The 24,867-nt window shown below is 33.9% G+C and overlaps 1 protein-coding gene across 1 annotated transcript in view; it reads right to left on the bottom strand.

Annotated features, from left to right (window-relative positions):
- Positions 1–24,867, bottom strand: part of LOC145680613 (uncharacterized) — a 253,122-nt gene that overhangs the window by 7,800 nt on the left and 220,455 nt on the right. The window contains exons 6-7 of the mRNA XM_081751295.1: positions 7,326–7,403; positions 173–430 (exon numbers count right to left, since the gene is read on the bottom strand). Of these exons, the coding sequence (XP_081607421.1) occupies positions 173–430; positions 7,326–7,403 (336 nt within the window). The remainder of the gene's footprint in view (positions 1–172; positions 431–7,325; positions 7,404–24,867) is intronic.

Below are 24,867 nucleotides of genomic sequence, written 5' to 3'. Positions count from 1 at the left end.
AAAAACAATTTTGATGGTGACTTGAAGAAGTGAACTTTATACTCCGTTGCTTCACATCCTTCAATTTACTGTAAAACTTTAAATTTAACACGGATTCTACGGTGAATTGAACGGAGCGTAATGTGAATTTAGATTCAGCCGTATATGCTAGTCTACAAGCAGTGATACCTACCGGCAAAATACTGAACCAACAAGTCAAATCCTCTGAAACTCCCATCACGGCAGCAGCGTTATCGAACTCCCCACAGTAGTTGGGCGCAGAGAAGAGAGTAACTAGCGATCTCTTCTGGAAGAACTGGTAACCATCTTCGACCACTTGGTGTGCTCGAACGATGAGGCTGCAATCGTGACGCTTGAGGAAAGCTTTGACGATGTCTCCACCAAACACGAAACTTACGCCTCGGTCATTTTGACCCCAGCCAGCTATATTCTGTGAAAAAGAAAAAGAAAGAAATGTTCATTTATATATTAAATACACATTGAATAATAGATAAATTTATAATATTATAATGAATAATAATATTAAGATATTACTTCGCTTTTCATGTGTCAGGATTCGAATACTAGGTATATCCAGGCCCGGGTCTATCGTATGTGTAACACGTACATTTGCACGGGGCGGCAAAAATCTGGTATAAACTATACAAAATAATAATATATATGAAAAAATGTGTTATTTAAAGTGCTTTATTCATGACAAACATACTGCAACTTTGTACGTTCTCATTGGTCTAATGGTAGATTTGCCAAATTTCTGAAGCTCTAAACCGGGACATTGTTAATGTCAATATTTTATCAAAAATTCTCGTGACAAAATTCTAAAATTAACAAGACACAGGTACATTGTAACTTCATAGTACACGTTTTAAAAACTTATAAGATTTATTTTTACACACCACTCAGAATGCATACAAATTTACACTGCATAAATATTTATATGAACAAAGACAGTATTTTGATTTGTAGCACCAAATAATAATAATAATAATAATAATAATAATAATAATAATAATAATAATAATAATAATAATAATAATAATAATAATAATAATAATAATAATAATGCAGAAATCAGTATGAGGTATTTTAGTCTCAAAATTTGGCCAATTCAATAGTCAAATTTGGTGTTCTAATTTCTCAATCAGTTCAGTTTCTCTGAAGACTTGTTTCTACTGAAATATATACGTATAAAGTTTTTAGCAAGACAAAATTTAACAACTAACTAGTTTAACACCCACAAAACGAGGAGGAAAGGAAGAACTACTACACATTATTCAGACTTGAATGGACCTTTCACAAAAACCACATATTGTTCTTTATTTTACCAAAGAATTCATTGCAAGTTGTTGCAAAATTCATTTTGCAGAGTATTAGTCCTCTCACTGTTGACTTATCTGTTAAACTCTTCTATGGAAAAAGCGCTAGAAGTTGTTAAATAATTTTGCGACTAAAAACTAAAATTCTCCCCTCTGACCGGGACTAAACACGAAGCCGGACGGGATGAACCCTGAAAACCAGGACGTCTGGCAAGCCTATCTACAACTCTTTCTATTAATAATTTATTATTATTATTATTATTATTTCATTAATGCTACGATAATTATATGGTTAACATAAGTTGAAGCTTTTAAAATATGTTATTTTTAAAGAAGGGCGGGGGCGGAAAATGACACTAGTGCACGGGGGGCAAATTACCTGAAGCCGACCCTAGATATATGTACAGTAATTTATATGTGAGAAAAATCAAATGATAAAAGAGTAGATTTGACTCACTCATCATCATCATCATCATCCAGATCATAGGTAGAAATGTGAAATTTTGGGCAGAAAATTCATTTTGTCACAAAAGCAAGGGATATATAAAGGATTTTTGGAAAGACATATTCTAAGGGGAGAGGTTGACGAGTGCTCTTTTTCTTGTCAAAAGGACATTATTTCACGAATTTCTGAATTCAGAGGAAAGAAACTCTGCTTATAAACTCCTCATTATATTTAACTGAATACTTGTTCCAGTGTTTTCTAAAAAAAATTCCCTCCTAAGGGAAGCAAAACAGTCAATTTCTATCATATTAAAATTTTCCACTATTTATTCAGAAAATGCTGGATTATAAGGATTAGCTTCTTGAGTTCGGAGGTGTGAAACTCGGTATTTAAACTCTTTAACTAAAATTAAGTAAAAACGTGTTCCAGCGTTTTCAAAAATCCCGCTCCTAAAGAGGAAAGGAAGCAATTCCTATAATATTAAAATTTTCAATTCTTCAGTCAGAAAATGTCTAGAGTGAGAATTCGCTTAAGTTGGAGTTGTGAAACCTTGTATATAAACTTTTTATTAAAAATGGGTTCGTTCTCGAAAATTAATCTTCTAGAGGAAGAACGACTGAAGCAATTCATGCAGTAATCATGTTTCTTGTTTTATTTTGTAGGACTCCATTCTAATCGTGCGAAGAACGGCCATTCTGTCAATTTGAAACATGTATTAAGTACTAGCAGCGTTCACCCCGCTTCGCTGCGGTCACCCCGGAAGTTTTCGCTTTCAAGTGATATGATAAAAACCATAGAAGATTGCAGTAAATCTTAACATTATATCGCCTGTCATTTGTGTTAACCCGCCCCGCTTCGCTCGGTCATCCCGGAAGTTTTCGCTTTCAAGTGATATGATAAAAACCATAGTAGATTGCAGTAAATGTTAACATTATATCGCCTGTCATTTATGTTAACCCGCCGAGTGACACGGTCATGCGGGTTGCATATAAATACGTTTATTTTTACCTATGATGATCTAACAAAGGATTTGTACGTTATGGACACTTGAATGGTCAATTATCTCAAGACACTGGTAATTAAAAATTAAAGTGATATGATAAAAACCATCTAGGGTCCAAATCCTAATAACCCCCCAAAAATGAAAGAAATTGGTTCAGCCGTATTAGCGTGATGAGCGGATAAAATTTTGTACGTTCTCTTTTATATATATAGATATTGCTACGGAATGTGGTCTTACTAGAGACATAAGTGAAGGACTTAGAATGTTAAATAATAACTTAATATAATGTTATATCTATATATATAAAAGAGAACGTACAAAATTTTGTCCGCTCATCACGCTAATACGGCTGAACCAATTTCTTTCATTTTTGGGGGGTTATTAGGATTTGGACCCTAGATGGTTTTTATCATATCACTTTAATTTTTAATTACCAGTGTCTTGAGATAATTGACCATTCAAGTGTCCATAACGTACAAATCCTTTGTTATTAGTTCATCATAGGTAAAAATAAACGTATTTATATGCAACCCGCATGACCGTGTCACTCGGCGGGTTAACATAAATGACAGGCGATATACAGCGGAAAATAGCTTGAATCTTCTGTTTAAAATTTTTAAATTGATTTGCTTATTTTTACAGACACTTTTACAATATGCCAGCACCGGGATGACCGCAGCGAAGCGGGGCGGGTTAACATAAATGACAGGCGATATAATGTTAAGATTTACTGCAATCTTCTATGGTTTTTATCATATCACTTGAAAGCGAAAAAGTAAAAATTATCTAAGTAACAAAGTTTATTGCGTTCCGGGGTGACCGCAGCGAAGCGGGGTGAACGCTGCTAGTAACTTATAAAGCTTAACTTGAGAAATGAAACAGAAGTTAAGAAATAATTATAGAAGATGTAAGCAACATGTATATGAGAAATGATATTATAGTCCGGGGGAGAAGCTGATGAATATATTAACTTTGTGTAATTATCTAGCTATACTATTTCGGAATTTTTTTTCTTTTATTTGTTCCTAGTTCTTAAATGTTTTGCATTAAAAGTAATTTTTTGGATCAAAAGATCCAATTTAAGCAAAAACGTTCTTGTAAGCAGACCTTAAATCTGGAGAACTACATATAGTATAGCCAAATCCAAACTACCATTTAACTCATTATGATGTGCTTATTCCGTATAAAATATGAAAACTCGATTTAGGGGCTGTTCAAAACTTCTATGGCCTCTGTTTCAAAAACTAATAATTGCCCAAGATCGCAATTTTTTGATCCATTTTTATTTATCATTCCTAAAATTCTTGTTTTCGTACTAAATCAACATTTCATACACTTATTTCTTTAAATTGTACTAGGATTTGCTAATATGATTTGCGTTCGTATTTATTAACTATATTTAATTTGATTTGAAATTTCTAACTTGAATGTTATTTATAATTTTTTGCCATATAAAGCACAATGTCTTGTAATAGCTATCGTGCCTGTACGTGCCTACAATTTAGTAATTGTTAATTCGTACTTCATGTCTAACTGTAAGTGGTAAAAAAATATATATATTCATTTCTTATTCCTAGCTTCTGTTACAGAAGTTTGTAAACGAATTTCAAATTAAAAGTATTTGCGTAAACTCATAATATACCTGTCATTGTCTGGATTTTGGCTGCTCTCCCAGTTTTTACCTTTTAGATCCGCCACTTGTAACTACAACACTTTGTAAGTGAATATGGGGAAACAGTAAACACATATATAATGTAAAATTATTAAATTGTATATTTTTTATTTACTTCTCAGCTTCATAATTTCATCTCCCATGTGGAAAGTTTTCAATGTATAATCTTGTTAAGAAAATCTAAACTAAAATTCCTTTATATGGCCATATTCTGGCAGTCACACATAGAAAATTGTAATACTTCGGTTGCGTATAAAGATTTTAATTGATCAAATAAAATCCAGTTTCGTTTGATTTAATTCCAACTGTAAATATGACTGCAGGACTTTTGAAAGAAAGGTGGGTGGTCAGTTATTTAAGAAAAAACAAGACTGAACAAAGCTTATACATAATGTAACTGATAAATTTTACAAAAACTCATTTTAAAAATTCAGGTTTTGAGAAATAACAAAAAAGAAAGAAAAGAAAAGAAAGAAAAATTACAAATAATCATGAAAACTAAATTTATTATTATTATTATTATTATTATTATTATTATTATTATTATTATTATTATTATTATTATTATTATTATTATTATTATTATTATTATTATATTTAGCAAGTAAATCATCTGTTTGAAAAACAAAGGCGTTACAGTAAAAAAACAAAGAATAAAGTACTGACTAAATTTGAAGAAAAACGAATGCAATTGATTACATAGAAATATCGACATGAACTCACAAAATACTTATGAAAGGATGTGATTATGTATAGTACTGTATGGATGTAAAACATGGACCCTAGGAGAAGATAAAACAAAGAATAAAAGCCACGAAATGTGATGCTAGAGAAGAACGATGAAAATTTGGATCAGTGAATAAGGTATCCAATGAAAGAGTGTTGGAAATGCTGGAAAGGAAAAAAAAAGACTTTAATGAAGACAATTGTGGAAAGAAGAGACAGGATGATTAATCACATTAAAAGACACACTGTTAAGTCTGGAGGAAATCACAGGAAGAAAACCATTTCAAGGAAGGCTAAAACTGAAATATATGGACCAAATAGTATAAGAAGTAAGGAAGAAAAGTTACAAGAAAACAAGTAGTTTGACTCAGGATAGAGATACAATGCAAAGCTGCGTCAAGCAAATCAAGACACTACTAATCCAAGAAGAAACACAGCATATACGATGTAACGGAATTTGCCCTCAGCAAAACTTGTGCTAAACAGAAACAAGAATGAATCACTAGTCTTGCAATATCTCCACAATCCAAACAGCAGGTGCGTGTATACGACGTGATCGACCGTAAGAACAAGGTCAAATAGACCCTAGAGGTAATGTGACAAGCGGAATATTTAACACAGAGGCTGCCACTTCAGTATTTTCAGTCAGTTATTAGTGGCAGTGACGATGAGTACTCAACAACATCAAATACATGAACTGTTAGGGTAAGAGTTCGAGCTAGAACATAGCCACTCATTGGTTCCTGAAATTTTATGCAGATTGTAAAAAATATTGACGATCAGGTCCAGAAGTCTCAGGATAATAGATTCTGAGGTACCATTGAAAATCCATCCACCAACACACGAAAATTGTGAAACCAGCTCGGCATGTCTCAGTCCACTTTAGTGCGTCACCTTCAAGAACTCGGGGAAAACCATCAGGACCTACTACATTGTGACACACAAGTTGACCACAGTTCAGACCTAAACGAGTGGATGTATGATGCCGACAACTGATGCAAAATTCTCATGGTGATGTACGTTTCTGGAAACGGATTCTCACATGGGGTGAAAGGTGGGTGTTCTTTTCGAAATCCAAATGTGCAAAGGGAGTGGTCGAGCAAGGGCCAACTCCCAGAACCGGCCATCAAATAAGGTCATTTCTAGCATAGTGCCGTGCTGTGTATGTGGTGGAACTACGAGAGAATAAATCACTTCGAGGTAGTTCCTGCAGCACATAAAGCGACTAGGCTCAAAGCGACTAGTTCCTGCACATAAAGCACAAGGGGCATCGCCATTCTCTCTTGGGGCACCGCTGTAGGTATTGAATGGAATTAATAAGTGGTGATTAACAATGTTGAACTTTCCTCTATCTAGTGATGTATCGTATGTTTCTCTATCTATTTTCGTTCATTAGAAAGAAATATTTTAAATCTGTTCCTTCCTTTTGAATAACCCTGTATATATATCTCCTGCATTCTAACTATGCATTGTATTAAAAAAAAATATTTTAGCAAAGTTTACAACTTAAGAAACTAAATATTTGAATGTAGTAAATATAAAGTATAGAAGATGAGTTATATAATATACGTACATAAGCATAATAAAATAGTATTTTTCTCTGGTGTTCGTAAGACGATAGATAAAGGTATTTTAATAAAGTTTAATCTGCCTTGTACTTAATCGAAAACCTGTCCACAACGGAAAAAAATGTATAGTGACTTTGCTAAACATATGATTCATTGTATTATTATTATTATTATTATTATTATTATTATTATTATTATTATTATTATTATTATTATTATTATTAAATTGCTATTTTTAAAATAGATTTAAAATATTCAGATCAGCATCTTGTGCATTCTGCTCTGTGGAATGGAATGGAATTCTCTGTATAGGCTTCAATAGAGAATAGGTGCGTGCTTTGACTGGGAATCGGTTGATCAGGTGGTAGCACAGGTGGCTTTCAAAGACTTGGCAATGGTACTATTCCATTTGCATGAAGCAGCCTTTACCACATAAAATGTATTCACGAAATACATATAAAAAAAGCCAATATATTTAGAGCATGCATGTAATACGGCTTTTAAGAAAAAAAAAGATGTGAAATAACTTCTACTGCACTTTTTATTATTAAAAAGCGCAAAAAAAGAAAAGAAAAAAGAAAGAAGAAATACTTACCTCGTCAGGGTCTGACCACAAAAGGTCACATACGAGTCCCGAATCGGGAACATCAATAGGACGGGGAATGGACCGGATCTGAAAATATAAAAAACAAACAAATGGTAGTGTGAGTTACATAGCATTTATTTATATACTTATTTAATAAATTTAAATTAACAGCTTTTAATCATAGTTAATTAACAAACAATAACAACAGCAAAAGTGGGAAAGGAAGTGAAAGGAGGTTTTCCATAGTTTATATTTAGAAGTACCATCCCGAAATTTTCCTGGTAGAATTCTTGCAGAAAAAAACTGGAAAACCTGTCAGGATATTTTGATAGCAGATTCAAACCCAGGATTTCTAAAGTTCGGAAGGAAAATCGCTAATCACACACGCGGTAAGCAGGGAAAAGTGATTTTCACTCTTTCTATGTCGTTACGTGTTTTGTGAGATCAGGGCTGTATATACCACTCCATGCTCTATGTACACTTAAAATCAAAGATTATTTGAATTCTTAAACTAATTTTTGATATATTTTACTACACTCTGAGTAGTGGCAATAGTTTTTGTTACCCAAACTTTTCTGTAAAGTACACTTTTTTTATCGAAAGTAATGGGAATTGTAAAAATCTTGTATTTTGGATTTGATTTCATTTTCGCATCCCGTTCAGCAGCGAGGCTATATGAGACGTGGATCTACAGTTTAATGTGAGATTCGACATGAGACCCCGCTGGGAAGCAAACTCGGGTTTCCCACGCCAAAGGTGCGTGCGCCAACCGTTTAGTCAGGAGGGAGCTCTGTAAAATTTTTGAAGTTACAACTCTTCAAATGATTCTAAGAAATTAATCAATTATGATAATGCATATTTTTGTTCATTTGGAGTTCAACATTCCTTTACGACACTGAGCATATACTGTATATAAGATATTGGCAACCACTTAACGCAAACGGGATCCTATTGCAAACATTTTTCACTACCACTCAAACACGTGTCTTTCACAGAAAGGCAACAACATTAATAATTGAATAGTTTGATACAGTATAAAGGCATGCCGCCTTTCTTTTTTTCAGAATGAGTTAGCCAGTAAATGAGAACAAAGTTTTAAATCAATTCGTGTTAAATATGGCATAATCTGGTTTGAAAATATTTCAAGGTTTATTGCAACAGAATCAAATGTAACATACCCTATTTCCACCTTAGAACGAAAGTTTTTAAAAACGCTGGGACATGTATACCCTTATTGTTAATAGCGGAATTGCTCGTACTTCGACTGAATAGTATGCAACCTGGAACATAATAAAGCAGTTTGGGTTATCTAACTTGATGCCTACAGAACATGTAGCCTTCCAATCTCTTTCCAATCGAGAATAAATAAATAAATAAATAAATAAATAAATAAATAATAATAATAATAATAATAATAATAATAATAATAATAATAATAATAATAATAATCAGGGCCCGGATTTTGTTGACCTAAAATTTTCTAAAAAGTGACCTATAAAATGACACTAAAATTCCCCAAAAATGAGCCTAAAATTCACAGAAATTGACCTTAAAACTTGCGTTTCTTAAAACGTTTATTTCGTTAAACATTGTAATTTTTTGAATATCTATTAGATTTTAATTACCATTTCTCATTCTCAAAAGTTTTGTTTCAGTTAGTTGCAGTCTATTGATCAGTCCGTTGTACGGCATTGTACGTACTGAAAGCTCAATTCACTCCCGAATTGAAACTAGGAAGCACACTTAAAGAATAGATGTTCGCAAGTGTAGACTGTATACATGAGAATAATAGATAAAAAACCCGTTTAAAGTCTTTGTACCTGTTCTAATCCATTTTAGATACGTGATCACATTCACTGTGGTCAATAATCCAAAACCATCTGTTTGGACACCTACGAACTCCTACTCCTACTCAACCAGCTAAAGCTTAGTGTTCATTAAGTTTTTAGGAATGCTGTTTTTCCACCCCAATAGTCAGGAAGCAGAAAAAGAGGTAACTTCGTATTTTTCAAATCCGTAAACAGTGTTCATTTTAAGATTTCCTTATGTAGAAGAAAAAGACTAAAATGACCATAAGTGACCTGAAAGTTACCTTAAAATATATATATATAAAAAAAAATGGCCTGAAACTTCAAAACGGGAAAAAGTGACCAAAGGTTGACCCTAAAACAATATACTTTTAGAACCTTGAGTTGAAGGATAACGTTTTTATTTGAAGTTGCCTTGTCCTATGCGTAACAGAGAAAAGTTGACTTGTCAACAAGATCCGGGCCCTGATAATAATAATAATAAAAAAATGATTACGTGTTGTTTACCATGACTCGATTTTGGTGTTGTTTGTCACGGTATTGTTGTCTCTGCTTTATCTTATATCATTATGGTGAAGATTTATACAAAATCGACTCATCAGCTTACGGCTGCCAGATGACTATATTATAACAATCAAATCTATTATATTGATAAACAAAATACAGTCAATATAAACGGTCCCAAACTTGTTATTGGGTTACTGCTCCTATTCCGTAATCCTAGTTCTGAGTATTCATTAAACATTTCTCTCTAAAGGAATTTTAGGAGTGTTTTAGTTTATTCTCAAAATTTAAATTATATCTGAATTTTCCATTTCTGACATTGACTGTAAGCCATTTTAGTGGATTTATATTTTTTGGGTCGTTTGACATTAGACAGCACTCGATTGCTTATTAGTTTATGTTTTAATGAGTTTGTATAGGCTGATTCTATTGAGATATATTTATATTTAACCATAGTTTGAAAAAAAAATAGAATACTGTTACGCGTTTATAATCATGCCAGAAAATATTATCTCCATTCCATCATTTTCAAGGGGGCGCGGTGGCTCAGTGGTAGAGCGTTAACCTCCGGTGCTTGGGGTCCCTGGTTTGATCCCAGCTCGCGCCGTGTGGACTTTGTGGTGGACAAACACCGTGCTCGTGTGTTATCTCGGGGTCCTCCCGTTTCCTCCCACTTTTTTCATTCCACCATTTCACTCATTTCTCATTATCACCGTCTCCTTTAGCCTAACCGGCATAAACGTGGGACGTTAAACTTAAAGATTTCATTTCATTTTTCCATCATTTTCAAGTGTGATCTTCCGTACAACTACCAACTTAAAAGATCCTACATATTTTAATTGCCTATAAATTTATATCCCTAGTTAATATGAAATCAAACTATCCAAGTTAGCAAATGTCTAACATACACACGAAAAACATAACGTTTAGCAAATGTCTAATATATACACGAAAAATATAACGTTTAGCAAATGTCTAATATACACACGAAAAACATAACGTTTAGTAAATGTCTAACATACACACGAAAAACATAACGTTTAGCAAATGTCTAATATACACACGAAAAACATAACGTTTAGCAAATGTCTAACATACACACGAAAAACATAACGTGCACAACCCGATGCGAATACAATCAACTGTAAGATGAGGCTGACAATGGTATTTGAGCGGGAGAAACAAGCAGTTGTCGTCATCATCTGCTCAGTGCAGGAATAAAGATTAGCCAACCGGAGCGTTGACACGATCTACCGAAAATGTCCCCACGAGTTACTAGTAGCTCGCGATCGACGGTGTGGAAATCACTGTTTTAGTTGCATTGGTTTGAAGACAGCTTAAATACGACAAAATATTCTGGGCTCTGATAGTAAATGATTTGTGAACTCCTTCTTACTATTTAAGCTGAATTTTAGATTAGATCTAACAAATGACCTATTTCCAATTCCCTGGAGTTTGCATAATAGGGAAAAGCGTCATTCTTAATACAAGTTACAAATGGAAACTTTTAAAGAGAAATTAATCTACTGTATATGTAAATATTAATTTATTTCAATCCCAGTAGATTTACCGATATATTTATTAAGAAAAAGCAAATGTCATATATATTGGTGGTTTATTCAAAAAAGCAAGCAGGGGATAGCTCCTCTTTAAAATGCATCGAATTAGGCAGTCTCCCGGAAGGGCTGTTAGCCTTGAACTTAGAACGGAGTTCTCACTTCTTCTTCTTCTTCTCTTAGTAATTGTGTAAGCAACATATGCAGTTTCCTTTGGAAGAACAAAATATTCATGCCACTCCGGAATATTATGCAAAACAGTGCATATAATCCTCTCTTCTCAAAGGCTAATTCAAGAGAGAGGGCTTATCTAGGATCACTGGGAAAGATGTGCGAAGTATTCACGCATGAATTGAGCGTCAGCTTAATGACCACATCAACTTTAATCAAGCATAAACATTTCAGTTTTTTTTACGCCTGAGACTATACATAACAGCGCAATCTTCTATAATATCATATTTTGTTTTTGAATCTACATAGTACTGCACGAAAGACAAGTCAAACTTCCTTGATAAAAGAAAAGAAGAAGAGAAAGAAATTTCTTAATCGTTGTATTATACACTGTATTGTTCAAATTGCTCTTTGCTTGAACTTTGTTTTATTCCCTTTTTTTAAATGACTGTTTCTGATAAAGCATTATACTAAAAAATATAACAAGTGTAATTCTTTCATTTTATTTAGGGGCGGAGCTAGAAGTGTGGCCCATTTTCGTGATTGGTTCTTTTCGTCCTTCAACTTTTCTAGAAAGAAAAATCTTTGGTAAGGAGAATACTTATCGTCCGTGATCTACAAAACCAATCCAATCTTAACCAGATTTTGCATGGAAGTAAATCTGGATGCAGCAACGTAAATACGATAGTTGTCACCCAGGGCAAGAACTCGTCTTATCGTCTCCCTGACCCCCCCCCCCAAAAAAAACACTTCCCCAAATATTTGCTCAATTTTGCGCTCATTTCGCGTCTTCCCAATCCGGCGCTCGGGGACACAAGCCCTGTTTGCCCCTCTTAGTCACATCACTGTCTGGATGTGTTTAATATTCATGTCAAATATCCTTCTATACATTTCCATGGTTTTCGAGTTATATAAGCTATCTGGAGTTAAATTTGGGGTTAAAAAAATGAAAATGAAACGACATTTTTAGTTTTACGTCCCATGCGTATGCCCCTTTAGGCTAAAAAAGAGTGGGTGATTAATAAAAGTGAATAATTATAAAAGAATGAGAATGTTAGAGGAAAACGGGAGCCCACAAGGACAATGTTATCCACCACAAACTCGAGTGGTCGGGGTTTCGAACCAGGAACTCCTCGCTTCAGAAGTGAGCACTATACCACAGAGTCAATGTTTGCACTGTAATTTATCTACAGAATCGAGGAATTTTTACAGAGTATAATCTGCAATAATGTGCAAAATTTGATTAAAATAGGGTAAAGTTAGTTAAAATTCAAACTTATTGATTCGATTACCTATGTCTTTTCCAATAAAATGCTATTCACATAATTATTTGTATATTCAGCTTTGATTTTGGTATTACCATTTCTTCTTCAAATCCATCAAGTTATTTTTATTCGGGTAAGTATTTTCATATTGTTTACAATTAGTCTGTTTTACATATAATGCCTTAAGTTGTGCTTTTTAAATGGCCTTAGCTTTCACTTTTGTTGATAATGTTATCCTGGTTCTTGCTAGTTGTAGGAACGTTGCTTTTACTCTTATTTAACTGCTTAATTTCGTTTGTTTATCTTTATTTTCATCCACGATGACGTTAAGATAATTAAAAGTAGTTCACCAGCTTAAATTCAAGCCGGTGTATTACAACACGTGCTTGTGATGACTGCCAACTCCCTTTTGTTTAACATTATCTGTAAAGGCCAAACATTCACATGAAAACATTACACAATTCAAATTTTACAAAGCAGCTTCCAATATTGTTTACCCGTGGATCAATCTCTGCATATATATATAGCATGACCGTGGTTTACTACTCATATAAATTCAAGTTTATTATTCCTGATTATGCTCCCTATATTCCTGCTAGAACATTATCTGCATCTTTAATTGTACCTTAGCCTGTTCCCATTCGATAAAACATCTAAACACGCAAGCCTTCCTTTCCTTCGTCTTCCTTTGAATTCTCGTTTTCGTCGACAAAAATTAATGTGTATGCAAGAAGAGGGTTGGACACGCAACTGTCTATTATGCAAGCTATGAACTCACCCCTCTCCCTCTTTGAAGAAGTTATGGAACAATATACGTATTTAGTATATTAACTGCTTATTTTTGGAGTTTCAGTGGCCTTACCAGTAAAGCCATCATGACAAGATCTTGATGTTGATGAGGGAGTGTCCATTGGTGGGTAAAAAGTGACTCATATGAGAATGGAATACGAATTGTGTTACGTAAACGAATCCTTGTAAAATAGGTGTGAGAATCGAAAGCATGTGATATATACGACGGTAAACGGCTCTGATCAAAGAGATAAAGCTTAATATAGATTAAAGAATATACGTAAGGTCCTGCATTAAAACTAAGTGCGATTCAGCATTATTAACGTTTAACAAGGAAAATGTGTCCGAAGATAAGACATACGCCAGTTAATAGATTTTATTGAGTTCACCAAAATGATAGGGTGAATGAGTGAAAATCCTCATGCAAAGGTTTCCGAAAAATCGACAAAACTTATACAGGGTGTTTCGAAACAACACCGACAACGTTTGGCAGGAGATTTCTGACACCAAGATAAGACAAAAAGTATACACCAACCTGGATGCACAAATGCTTCCTTTCGGAGTTATAGGTTGCAGAAAACATGAAAAAAAGAAATGAACTTTAGAGGTCCTTAGCTCCGAAACTAAGAGACATATAGTATTCGGGCCAAGACTGCACTTAGGAACTAGTATGTACCCTATCCAAATATTCATATTTGAGAATCCTGAGATACTTCCACAACAATTTTTAAAGAGGGAATTTAGCTATTGGCATGTAATTTCAAGTACTCACCAACTTCCTCTATAAAAATTGTTGCGGGAGTACCGTCAGGATTCTGAAACATGGATATTTGGATAGGGTGCATACTAGTTCCTAAGTGCAGTCTTCACCCGACTACGATAGTCTCGCTCCCGAGATAGTTTTGAAGCTATGGACCTTTAAATATATTTTTTTCATGTTTTCGACAGCCTATAACTCCGAAAGGAAGCATTTGTGCATACAGGTTGGTCTATACTTTTTGTCTTATGTTGCTGTCAGAAATATATAAACCCAAAAATTGACGAAATTGACGCTGCACGACAACAAACGCCATCATTAAGATAGATATACATCAACCGATAAACATTTATTAAGCTGAACCAAATGATACGCGTGAGTCTAGAGCACTGGTTCCCAACCTTCTTCGACTGACGTCACATTTTACTGAATGTCACACTTGTTTGATATTTTTATTATAAATAATAATAATAATATTAATATCTATTATAATTGTGAAACCGATTAGTTTTTATAATGACTATATAGCACTGAGCATTATTCATACTGCTGGAGATGTTGACTGGTACAGTCTGTCTAGATTCTAAGTAATTATTATTAAATTCTTCATGATTTTTAAATTCTAAAATTTCGCAACACACCTTAGGGAACTGCGTGACACACTAGTGTGTTGCGACACATTGGTTGAGAACCACTGGCCTAGAAGCTCATGCTTAGTTTTCGAGAAAACAGAAAAAAATAAAAAATAAAAATCTTTGTATACCTTAATAAATGATCCAGTACGAGAACCATAATTCTCTACATAATGATAACAGTATGTTTAATGAGATATAGAATAGACTCTTACATTTCAATTTCTGTTTCATTAAAACTGTATTTTCCAAAGACAGAGCATATATCAGTCGACAGACCGCATCCAGCTGAACAGAATAGAAATGCTACATATCTTCAAGGTGGTGTTTTATATGATTTTATTCATACATTTAACTATAAACCGATCACCAGGGAACCGGGCCCTGGTCGGATAACGGAAATATCGCTTAAAGCAAAACTTACCGTTTTGTAGTCCCTAAATTGTATGTCATATCTGTAATGGTTGAAAAAGGGCATATAGTATTATAATTCAATAGAATTAATTCTCAAAATAAAAAGTCCCTAAAATAAGGATTTCCTGTGATACTTAGTTGAAAGAATACTGCATATTGAAATGAAATCTTTCAATTTAACGTCCCACGATTATGAACTTTAGGCTAAGGGAGTCGGATGACGAAGGCAAGTGAATGATAATGGAAGAATTCAAGGTATGAGAAACTGGGAGAAATCCCAAGACACAATTTTGTCTATTCAGGCCAACGCCAGGGAACCTATGCACCAGAGATAAGGGTCCCACCACTGAGCCACCTTGTTCACAATACTATATATTGAATAAAGCACACTAGATTATCACTCAAACCATACACTTATTAACGATGTATGTGTGTTTAAGGAAGTCAAAACAATATCAAGACAAAAGATAGACTCTTAGCAATAAGTCTGTTTGTTTTGAGGAGCACCGAAAGTAGATGAGAATGAAAATGACTTATTTCTTGAAAGCAAGACTGCGGTTAACCCGTAAGTACTCGCGCTCTTTTTATGACAGCAGTACTCGCGCCTTTTTTTGTGACCAATAGACCCCCAAATTTTATTTTTACAATAAAAATATTTCTTTCTAATAATTAAGACAATGCAGCATAACTCTAGACATGTTTTTAAAAGTATTTGCTACACTTACATTCTTTTGTACTCGTTTTGAGACATTTTGTTATATTTTTCCCTCAGAACTATTGGCTAGCAACACAAAATTTATCAGATTGGAGATCTGTATACACCCCACGCGAGTACTAGAGGGTTAAGCCGACAGGCGTTTAGAAAAGACCCATTGTACTTTATTTGTCATTTTACTTCAAACTGTCTCTGTTTCTCTCCGTCTAAATATTTTAAAACATTATTTCCAGACAACTTCATTTATTTTTTCTTTTGTTCATGTAATTTAGGATAATCATTAAAACAACAACATTTTGAAAAGACGCACGGGAAAGATGTCCTGATATTGAACTAGGCAAATGAATCCCGAAACGATAATGTAAAGAAAATATTTAATTAGTACTGAACTAGGCAAACGTATCCTAAAACCCAGCTGTAAACAATTATTTAACTAGTATTGAATTAGACTAATGAATCCTATAAAAAAAGCTGAAAAGAGAATATATAACTAATAATGAACTAAGCTAATGAAATGAGGAACCAAGCTTTAAAGAAAAAAAACTAGTATTGAACTAATTCAAAGAATCCTAAAATCAGCTAAAATCACTAGTTCAACTAGGATAATATATCCTAAAACCAAACTGTAAAGAAAATATTTAACTAAACGGCGTGACAAACATCTTGGCATTTGAAGGCGGCGCTCCAAATTCCCTTTAAATGCTGCTAGCAAATGACAGGGCTGCGGTATTGCCACGTTTATTTTGTATACACTCACCCCTGTCACCTGATCGCGCTGTAGTTCTTCTGCTTAGCCAAGCCATAGCCACGTCCCTTTCTCACTCGGCAACGTCGCTTCAGAGCTTGGGTTTTATTCGTTTAGCTGAAATGCCAAGATGTTTGTCACAGGCTTTAGTATTGTACTAGGCCAACGAATTCAGGCTTGTAAAGACATGAAAGAATCAATCGAAGGTAGAAACCTTGCCCGTCCAGTCTCATACATGAATTGATTTACAGGAAGCTACTACGAAGAAGTCAAGACGTGATTAACTACAAAGCTTGTAAATCACTTTGGCAATGCTGTAAAAATAAACTGTTAGATTTGTGAAAACGTCTGGCGCAAGTAGAGAGTTAGGCATTCCTTATAATTCTGCAGTTCCCAATATTATGTCTCTAAATTTTGTCTCTACAATTCCTATTATGCACCAAGTTTTTCTGCTTACCAATCTCTTACGCTAACGCTCCTTGCCGAAATTGCAGATTGGAGGGTGAGATAATCAGATGATGCACGTTCAATTGGTTGAAATTTGGCCAGCCATTCTTCTTCCAAGGTATTTTTTTTATATTTGGCTTTCTAGACTTTCGTTTCATACTGTTTATTCGTCCATGTTGCTGGGTCAACACCGAGAATTCTATGTCAGTCGGGAACCGGAAATATAGTGAAATAGCTTGAATAATTGAAGTATATTACCACTTGAAACAAATTTCATTAGAAAATTATATATTCGTGTTAAATTATACCTATTTATTCTTAGTGCTGCTGAAACTTCTTATATGAAATCACATAAATGCGACAAATATATTGGTCATGAAGTAAGAGACTTGATTGCCAGTTGTAACAAGCACGCAAGCAAAGTTTCACTTTGTAAACTTCTTATACTTCGTCTTACCGGAAATTTAATTTGGTGAGACAAGTTTCGTGACAAATTAAGAAGGTTTTATTAGAGACTGTACACTTATTTTCACAAATTGTTAGCAGTCATGCGGGGGAGGTATTTGTTCTCCTTAGTTTCCATTTCTGTCAGAAGGTGAAAAAAAATTACTGTTTTTCTTATCATATTCCAAATTGAAATAACGGTATATAGTCTCTCTTAAAATACGAATTACAATATCCAGTTTACACTTTTCCATCGTTTATCATTAATACGTTGTAGACTTGAAATCTTCAACTGTTGTACGAATATTTCAGTAATTATTCCTAGAGGGCACGATGGCAGAGTTGTAAACCATTCACCTCTGGTGAAAAGACTTCGTGGTTGATCCCAGACCATGTGAGTCTGTAATAGACAACATCGTGTCCATGAGTTTCCTCCCACGTTCTCATACTACCAATTCTTTCGTTATTATTCACTGTCATTAATCATTCATCTTCATTAACATAAAGCACAAAACTGTGAGAAGTTAAACTTGAAGTTTCATCTCATTCATTTTGTAATTACTTCTTATGTGATTTCCAACATTTGAAGATATTCAAACGACCATTACAATTATTTGACTGTTATAGGCAGATCAATTGTCCCCCAGGCAGACAAGTTTACATGCTTACAATTTTCTGCTATAATGTCCATGTTTTTCCTGAACATCTATTCTCATAAATATCGTCAATCAACAGAAATATTGTCTTTCCACTACACATTTCAATACGTTCTTCAGAATACAATTTCTTCCTTAACAATGTTCTGATAACTTTTCTTTGTTTATTCAATTATTTCACATGGTTGGGATTCCACGTTATACTTTTGGTCAACATCTCATCGTTGCCTTGGTGCTGACGTCTCATCGTGGCCTTGGGGCTGAAAGATACATTAAAGTCGAATAAATATGCTCACTCTATTTGTATTATTCTTGTCTATCCTACTTTTCTCCATATTTTCTTTCTCATTACTTATAAGTTATACAAATCATATGCATATGCTAACCTCTCATACTCCATTATACTAACTTGTTCGTCATACTAACACTTTAAAAGCCTTTCTGTTCCCTTAGTTGATCGTAATCTTCCTTTGCATGGTACTTGTGTTTATAGTGTGCAGATGTAATGCTATATGCGAAACATTTACTAGTTTCGCATATAGCATTACATGTTACTACTAGTCGTTTTGGTAACCCCTTGTTCTGTGACCTAGACAAAGACGCCTTTCTTAAATCTGATTTAAACTATTCACTGAGGAAAACAATACGTTTATTATAAAAAAAATATTAACGTGTAACAGTTTCGCCAACCATCCTCTTGACTTCATCAGATACTATTAATATTACAGGGCCCATACACGGTCCACGGTTTGTGCAAACAGTTTGACTATGTGTGGCGCTGTATGAACTGTTTGCGCAAACGTTTGTGCAAACATTTTCCACATCGAACTCGTTCGAAAATTGTTTACACGAACATGATGTTTGCGCAAACAGGTCGACCGTGTATGGGCATATTTGTGCAAACACGAGCTTTATTTCCGAGTAGGAAGCCTAGTGTACAGACGCTTAGTTCTTGCGCTATGGCGTCAATGAATAGGAATCAAGAATTCTGGCGAAAATTTATTGACCTTTATCGAAATTTACCTGAACTGTGGAAGGTAAAGAGTGAAGATTATAAAAACAGGAATTTGAAAAATGCGGCATATGAGAAGTTAGTGAATAAAATGAAGGAAATAGATCGTTTCTTGAACCACTCTTTCATCCACACCCTCTTCTTTCTTTTTGGTTTCACGGGTATTTCCCGCTTCCAAAGCACAAGCAATTACTATCGCTAAACAAGCTGCTTCAGTGGACATGCTTACGCGATTAAACTTAAAATTGAACTGAAGTTTGTGCAAACAGTTGAATCGTGTATGGCCGAGTGTTTGCGCAAACACGATGTTTGCACAAACATGATGTTTGCACAAACCTTGGATCGTCTATGGGCCCTGTTAGTGTCTGATGAAGCCAAGTGAATAGTTGGCGAAACTGTTACACGTTAATATATTTTTTTTACAATAAACGTATTGTTTTCCTCAGTGAATAGTTTAAATCACATTTTAAGTTTATTAAAAGCAAAGCTTGTACAGTGTAGAATATTGCGCTTTTCTTATTTCTATAGACACACAAAAGTTAACATAAAAACTTAAGGTATGCGTTCAACTCTCTTCACATTCCGAGAATATTAAGCGTATTACGGTAGATAAGATCAGAGCAAAAGTATTACATGTATGTCCTATATCAATGGAATTCTAAATAACATTGCGTGTTTATCTTTCATTTTTAGTTCCGAAATTTTATAAGCAACATCAAGCGAAATCTTAATTATATTATCTTACTCGGCGAAATTGCTGCGTTTGCACTTCCAGCTAAAACTTTCATGTTCCGGATATACCAAGCACATTGTTCCTATACGCCTGTAATGTTCCTGAAGTCTTTACTAAATATGAACGAAATATACTATAAACACACATTAAAGAAATATCACCAATTTTACTAAATTGATTTCTAAGGATATGTAAAGAGATTACAAATCTTCGATACTTTCTTAATATATTACGATGTTTCAAAAGCAAACTTGTGTAGGAAACAACAATATTGGTGAATGGTTTTCTTGAATAGCATGTAACACATATGTCAATGTATCACTCACGAAGGACGTATAACCACTCTTACCTATTTTGCCCACTGCTTTTCTTGATAGTGGTTTAGCATTTACTCTTAGAGATCCCTAAGTAAAAACAACTGTACGTCTTCTTGCTTAGCATTGAATTTCGTCATCTCTCCTTCAGTTTCCGTTCTTTATTCTCCCAGGTTAGGGTACCACGTACCCTCCATTGCGATATAAAATTACGTGTACGTGACTAAGGCATGCAGCTTTGATTTAAGGATTTTCTCCTTTATAGTCTCTAAAAACCTTGTATAAAGAAAAGATACAAATATCCATTGAGGTGTTGTTTCGTTTTCTTTTAATGTTTAAAATTATGCATACTATGGTATTGCTACTGATGAAAAGAAAAAGACACATTGATCATTGATAATTGATCTTTGAGGTGCATTTCCTAATATTTGCAGTTATGCATACTATCGTATGGTTGCTGATAAAACTTTTTGGTAGTTGTGGTTTGGACGAAAAATATCATAGATGCTGAAAAATGAGGTGATCCAATCAGTACTTTAGATAGTGGTTTGTTTTAGTAACGAAGCATTAAGTAAATATGAGGGAGTATAGTATTCTATATGTATATGCATAAACGTTGTAATGCAGTGATCTAAAGCCTTGGTGCTTAATATAGTAACGACAAGTACGTATGTAGTTTTAGAATCTGGAAAATGAAGTCACGCTACGTATAAGCCAAGAGAAATATCACTTAAGAGGATCTTGCTATAGATATTTCAAAATTAAAAACAAATCGCTACTTGAAAAGTAAGAAGTTCTTTTTATTTTGAAATGAGAAGAAAATCCGAAACGTCGTTCCTAGTAATTGAATCTGTTTACACGTAGAAGTATTATCATTACTCACAATATGTTGTTTCTATACATCGTAACATTATACGCACAAATGTATGCGAAATATACAGACGAGTTGATTTCTTGATTACTGTTATACACCTCTCATCACATGTCATATACATTTACTGGTTACAAATTAATAACCTATAAAATACGCAAATTTATACGTAGTTAGATACATTGAAACAATTTGTGAATCTCAGTGAAGTCCATTTATATTTAAAAAAGCATTGACAAACATGAAGTGAAATGAACTTTCTAGTTTCACGTCCTACGATTATGCCCTTTAGGCACAAGAAGACGAATGATGATTGAAAGTAAAGGAGTATGAAATAATTAGTATAATTAGAATGTATTAAGAAAAGGTAGATTCTTGAGAAAATCCGCAGATACGATTTTGTGCAGCACAAACTGGTTCGAATCGAACTGAGAACTCTTCGCATTAAAGATAAGCGCTTTATCACTGAGCCATTGTGCCGAAGATAGATATGTTGTGTCTCATACGAATCCTTTTCATCACAAATAAACGCTCTATCACTGAGTCATCGTACCGCAGACAGATATGTTGTGTCTCATAGGAACCATTCGCATCAGATATAAGCGCTCTATCACTGAGCCATCGTATCGCAGACAGATATGTTGTGTCTCATAGGAACTATTCGGATCAGAGATAAGCGCTCTATCACTGAGTCATCGTACCGCAGACAGATATGTTGTGTCTCATAGGAACCATTCGCATCAGAGATAAGCGCTCTATCACTCAGCCATGTTAAATCTCATTCTCTGAAGGAAAGTATTATTATTTTTCCTTTCTAATCTCTTCTCCAAAGCCGAATATAAAAAAAATATGAATAAATGGGCCAAGGAAGGGTGTATAATGTTTCTCGTTACTTAATGACTAACTAAATGTCAATGTCTAACTTGTCCATTGTAAATTTCTCGGAAACAGTTTATTTTGAAGTCGCTGAAGAGCAACAAAGAGTTATTGTTAGAAAGTATTAAGTATTGTTTATTTTTCTCGTTTTTGTTAGAGGAAAGATAAATTGATTAGTTTCTTCGAATGAGTACTTCAAAGTGTAATCTATGTCAACATGAATTTCCTGATACCTCTTCACTAAATGACTTGACTTCTGTAATACAAGAGCCGTTCTTGAAACTCGCTTTCAGTGAGAAAAAAACAATAAAAAGAACTACTCTTCGTATTATCTGGTAGATGTAACCAACATTTTGTAGGTCACAGACATCGATCCATCTATGCCAAATATGACCCAGCTCTATTGGCACGTTTTCAAAATACATTTTCTTTTTGCTCTCTCTGTCTCTCTCTGATCTTCCTCAGGAATCTATTTATACTCATAAAGGAAACTGCTTCTTACTCACTTCGTGGCTACAAAAAATATCACATTCGATTCGTAAGTCCACTGATTGTAAAAATTGATAAAGTTATGCTTTTCAAACTTGTAAGAATGTTGCTTTCTAGGAAGTATGTTGTTTATGCATGTTCCTACATGTTAGAGTGTGGATACACGCAGTTTAGAATTATCATTTCGTAATAAGGAAGTTCCGGTCCAAACTCTGCCACTGCTTACCTTGATTACCGGATTCACTAGGCTTTCTCTTCAATTTTGTTACTGAATACCGGTAGATGTATTTCGAGCATGCAGGTACTGTTCGCTATTTTTCTCTTCATACGTAAAGATGGTGGTTCTAGGAGTTATGGAGTTACTGTACGGGAATTATTATAGGCTGCACCAATATGTGCTATTGAAGTTCTTTTTTCTTTCTTTCTTTCTTTCTTTCTTTCTTTTTTTTTTTTTGTAAAATTAGCAGAGAAACGAATCTTCTCTAATAAGAAACATTAACATGAGACGATTATTGGGTTAAAAGAAAGTGTTACAGAAATGGCATATACAGATTACCAGTGTTTCTTCCAGACATGTTTTTTGGGGGCACTACCCCCCAGAACTTTGGGAATGTCCCCGAAGGAGATCGATAATAATACGTCCATAATATAATAATAAGTAGAGTAGTAGCAGCAGTGCCCCCTCTTAACAATTTTTCTGAAAGAACGACTGAAGATTACAATATAATAAGTAAATATCGTTGTGTGCATATGCTGTTTTACGATATTGTTTTACGATATTGTATCAAGAAGAATATCCTTACGATCTTAAAGATTCTTGGTGTAAGAGTACATTAATGGTGTAAGAGTGGTACCTGTAACATCCTGGTAGCTTGTGCATGATCCTAAAGGATGAACACTGCACGTGTTATGCAAGGCACAAGGTAGTAAATATATATAGTTAACGAACACCTCGTTTTGATAGGTACTACAAGTAGCCCTAGCCATGACCAGGAAACGGTAACTAGTCACGTATTGTCCTAGATAAGCCCACGTGTTTAATTATATTCTTCCTTTCACAACAGGAAAGGGAAAAGGATATCCTACTCAGTGGGCAGGAAAGACACGTGTTATTTTAATAACCTTGTACGCACATCAGAAATATCGAATAACTGACGGTGAGAATTTGTATTGCATTTTATTTTAATTATTTATTTGCTATAAGCAAAGCTTTACGCAATGTATTTGACATTTATGCCAAGTAGTGTACAAGTATTATATTTGTTGCAATTCTTCACGAAATTAATAATCTGAGCATATGAATTTTCTTACAGCATTTACATGAATAGCAATGCTCCATCTCTTGCTTTTATTTGTACTGGGAACATATTGCACATAAGATGGAAGTACTGTTACTATTGTAAATGTTGTCAGAAAATTCATAGGATCTCAATATAATTTCCGTGAAAGATTTCAAGAAGTATAATGCGTTGTACGTCACTTGATATAAATGTTAAATAGTCTGAATAAAGCTTTCTTTATAGCAAACGATAAAACCCATATAAATTCTCAATGTAAATTACTAGATATTTCTGATATTGGTACAAGAGTATTATAATAACACATTAAAGTGATTTGTGTTAACATCACAAATTTATATCATCTTTCTACTGATTACTTTTTGTGTTCTCGTTTATTTTAATTCAATATTAAGATATTTATGAGCCTGACATAATACAAAATTTACCATTTTTCTTTCACTTCTTTGTCATAAATGACAGGAGGTAATGAAATGCAACTTACCACAATTATAGATAATGTTATTCTACAGCAGAAAATATCAACCTCAAGAATTTTCAGTGTTGCCAAAATAACAATTCCTCCAAAATCTAAATTAAGTCAGCGACTATAGGAATGAACTCAACTGCATTTGATTACATATCCTACGAACTACTTTGTAAATAACATTATTACATTTAATTTCAATAACTGTATGTTAAAACTATTTCGTTTATTAAAAAAAAGTAGTTCACAGAATACGAAAACAACATGATATGTAATCAAATACAATTAAGTCCATTTCTGCTGTCGTTACCTTAAGATTTCGGGGGAATTGTTGTTCTGGCAACACTGTAATTTCTATAAATGGCAACACTGAATATTCTTCAGGTTTATATTTTGTATTATAGAACACCATTGTCTATGAATGTGATAAATTGCATTTCATTATCTTCTTTCACTTATGAGAAATAGGCAAAAGGAAAGTGATAAATTTTGTATTAATTTTTTAGTATGTCAGGCTCTTAATACGACAATTTATATAGTGATACTTAGAAAGTGAGAAATAATTCATCCAATATATGAGCATTTTAAC

Source organism: Thermobia domestica, chromosome 3 (genome assembly GCF_964235325.1).
Source record: "Thermobia domestica chromosome 3, izTheDome1.hap1.1, whole genome shotgun sequence".
Classification (NCBI taxonomy): Eukaryota; Metazoa; Arthropoda; class Insecta; order Zygentoma; family Lepismatidae; genus Thermobia; species Thermobia domestica.
This window is presented reverse-complemented; position numbering and strand designations above follow the sequence as displayed.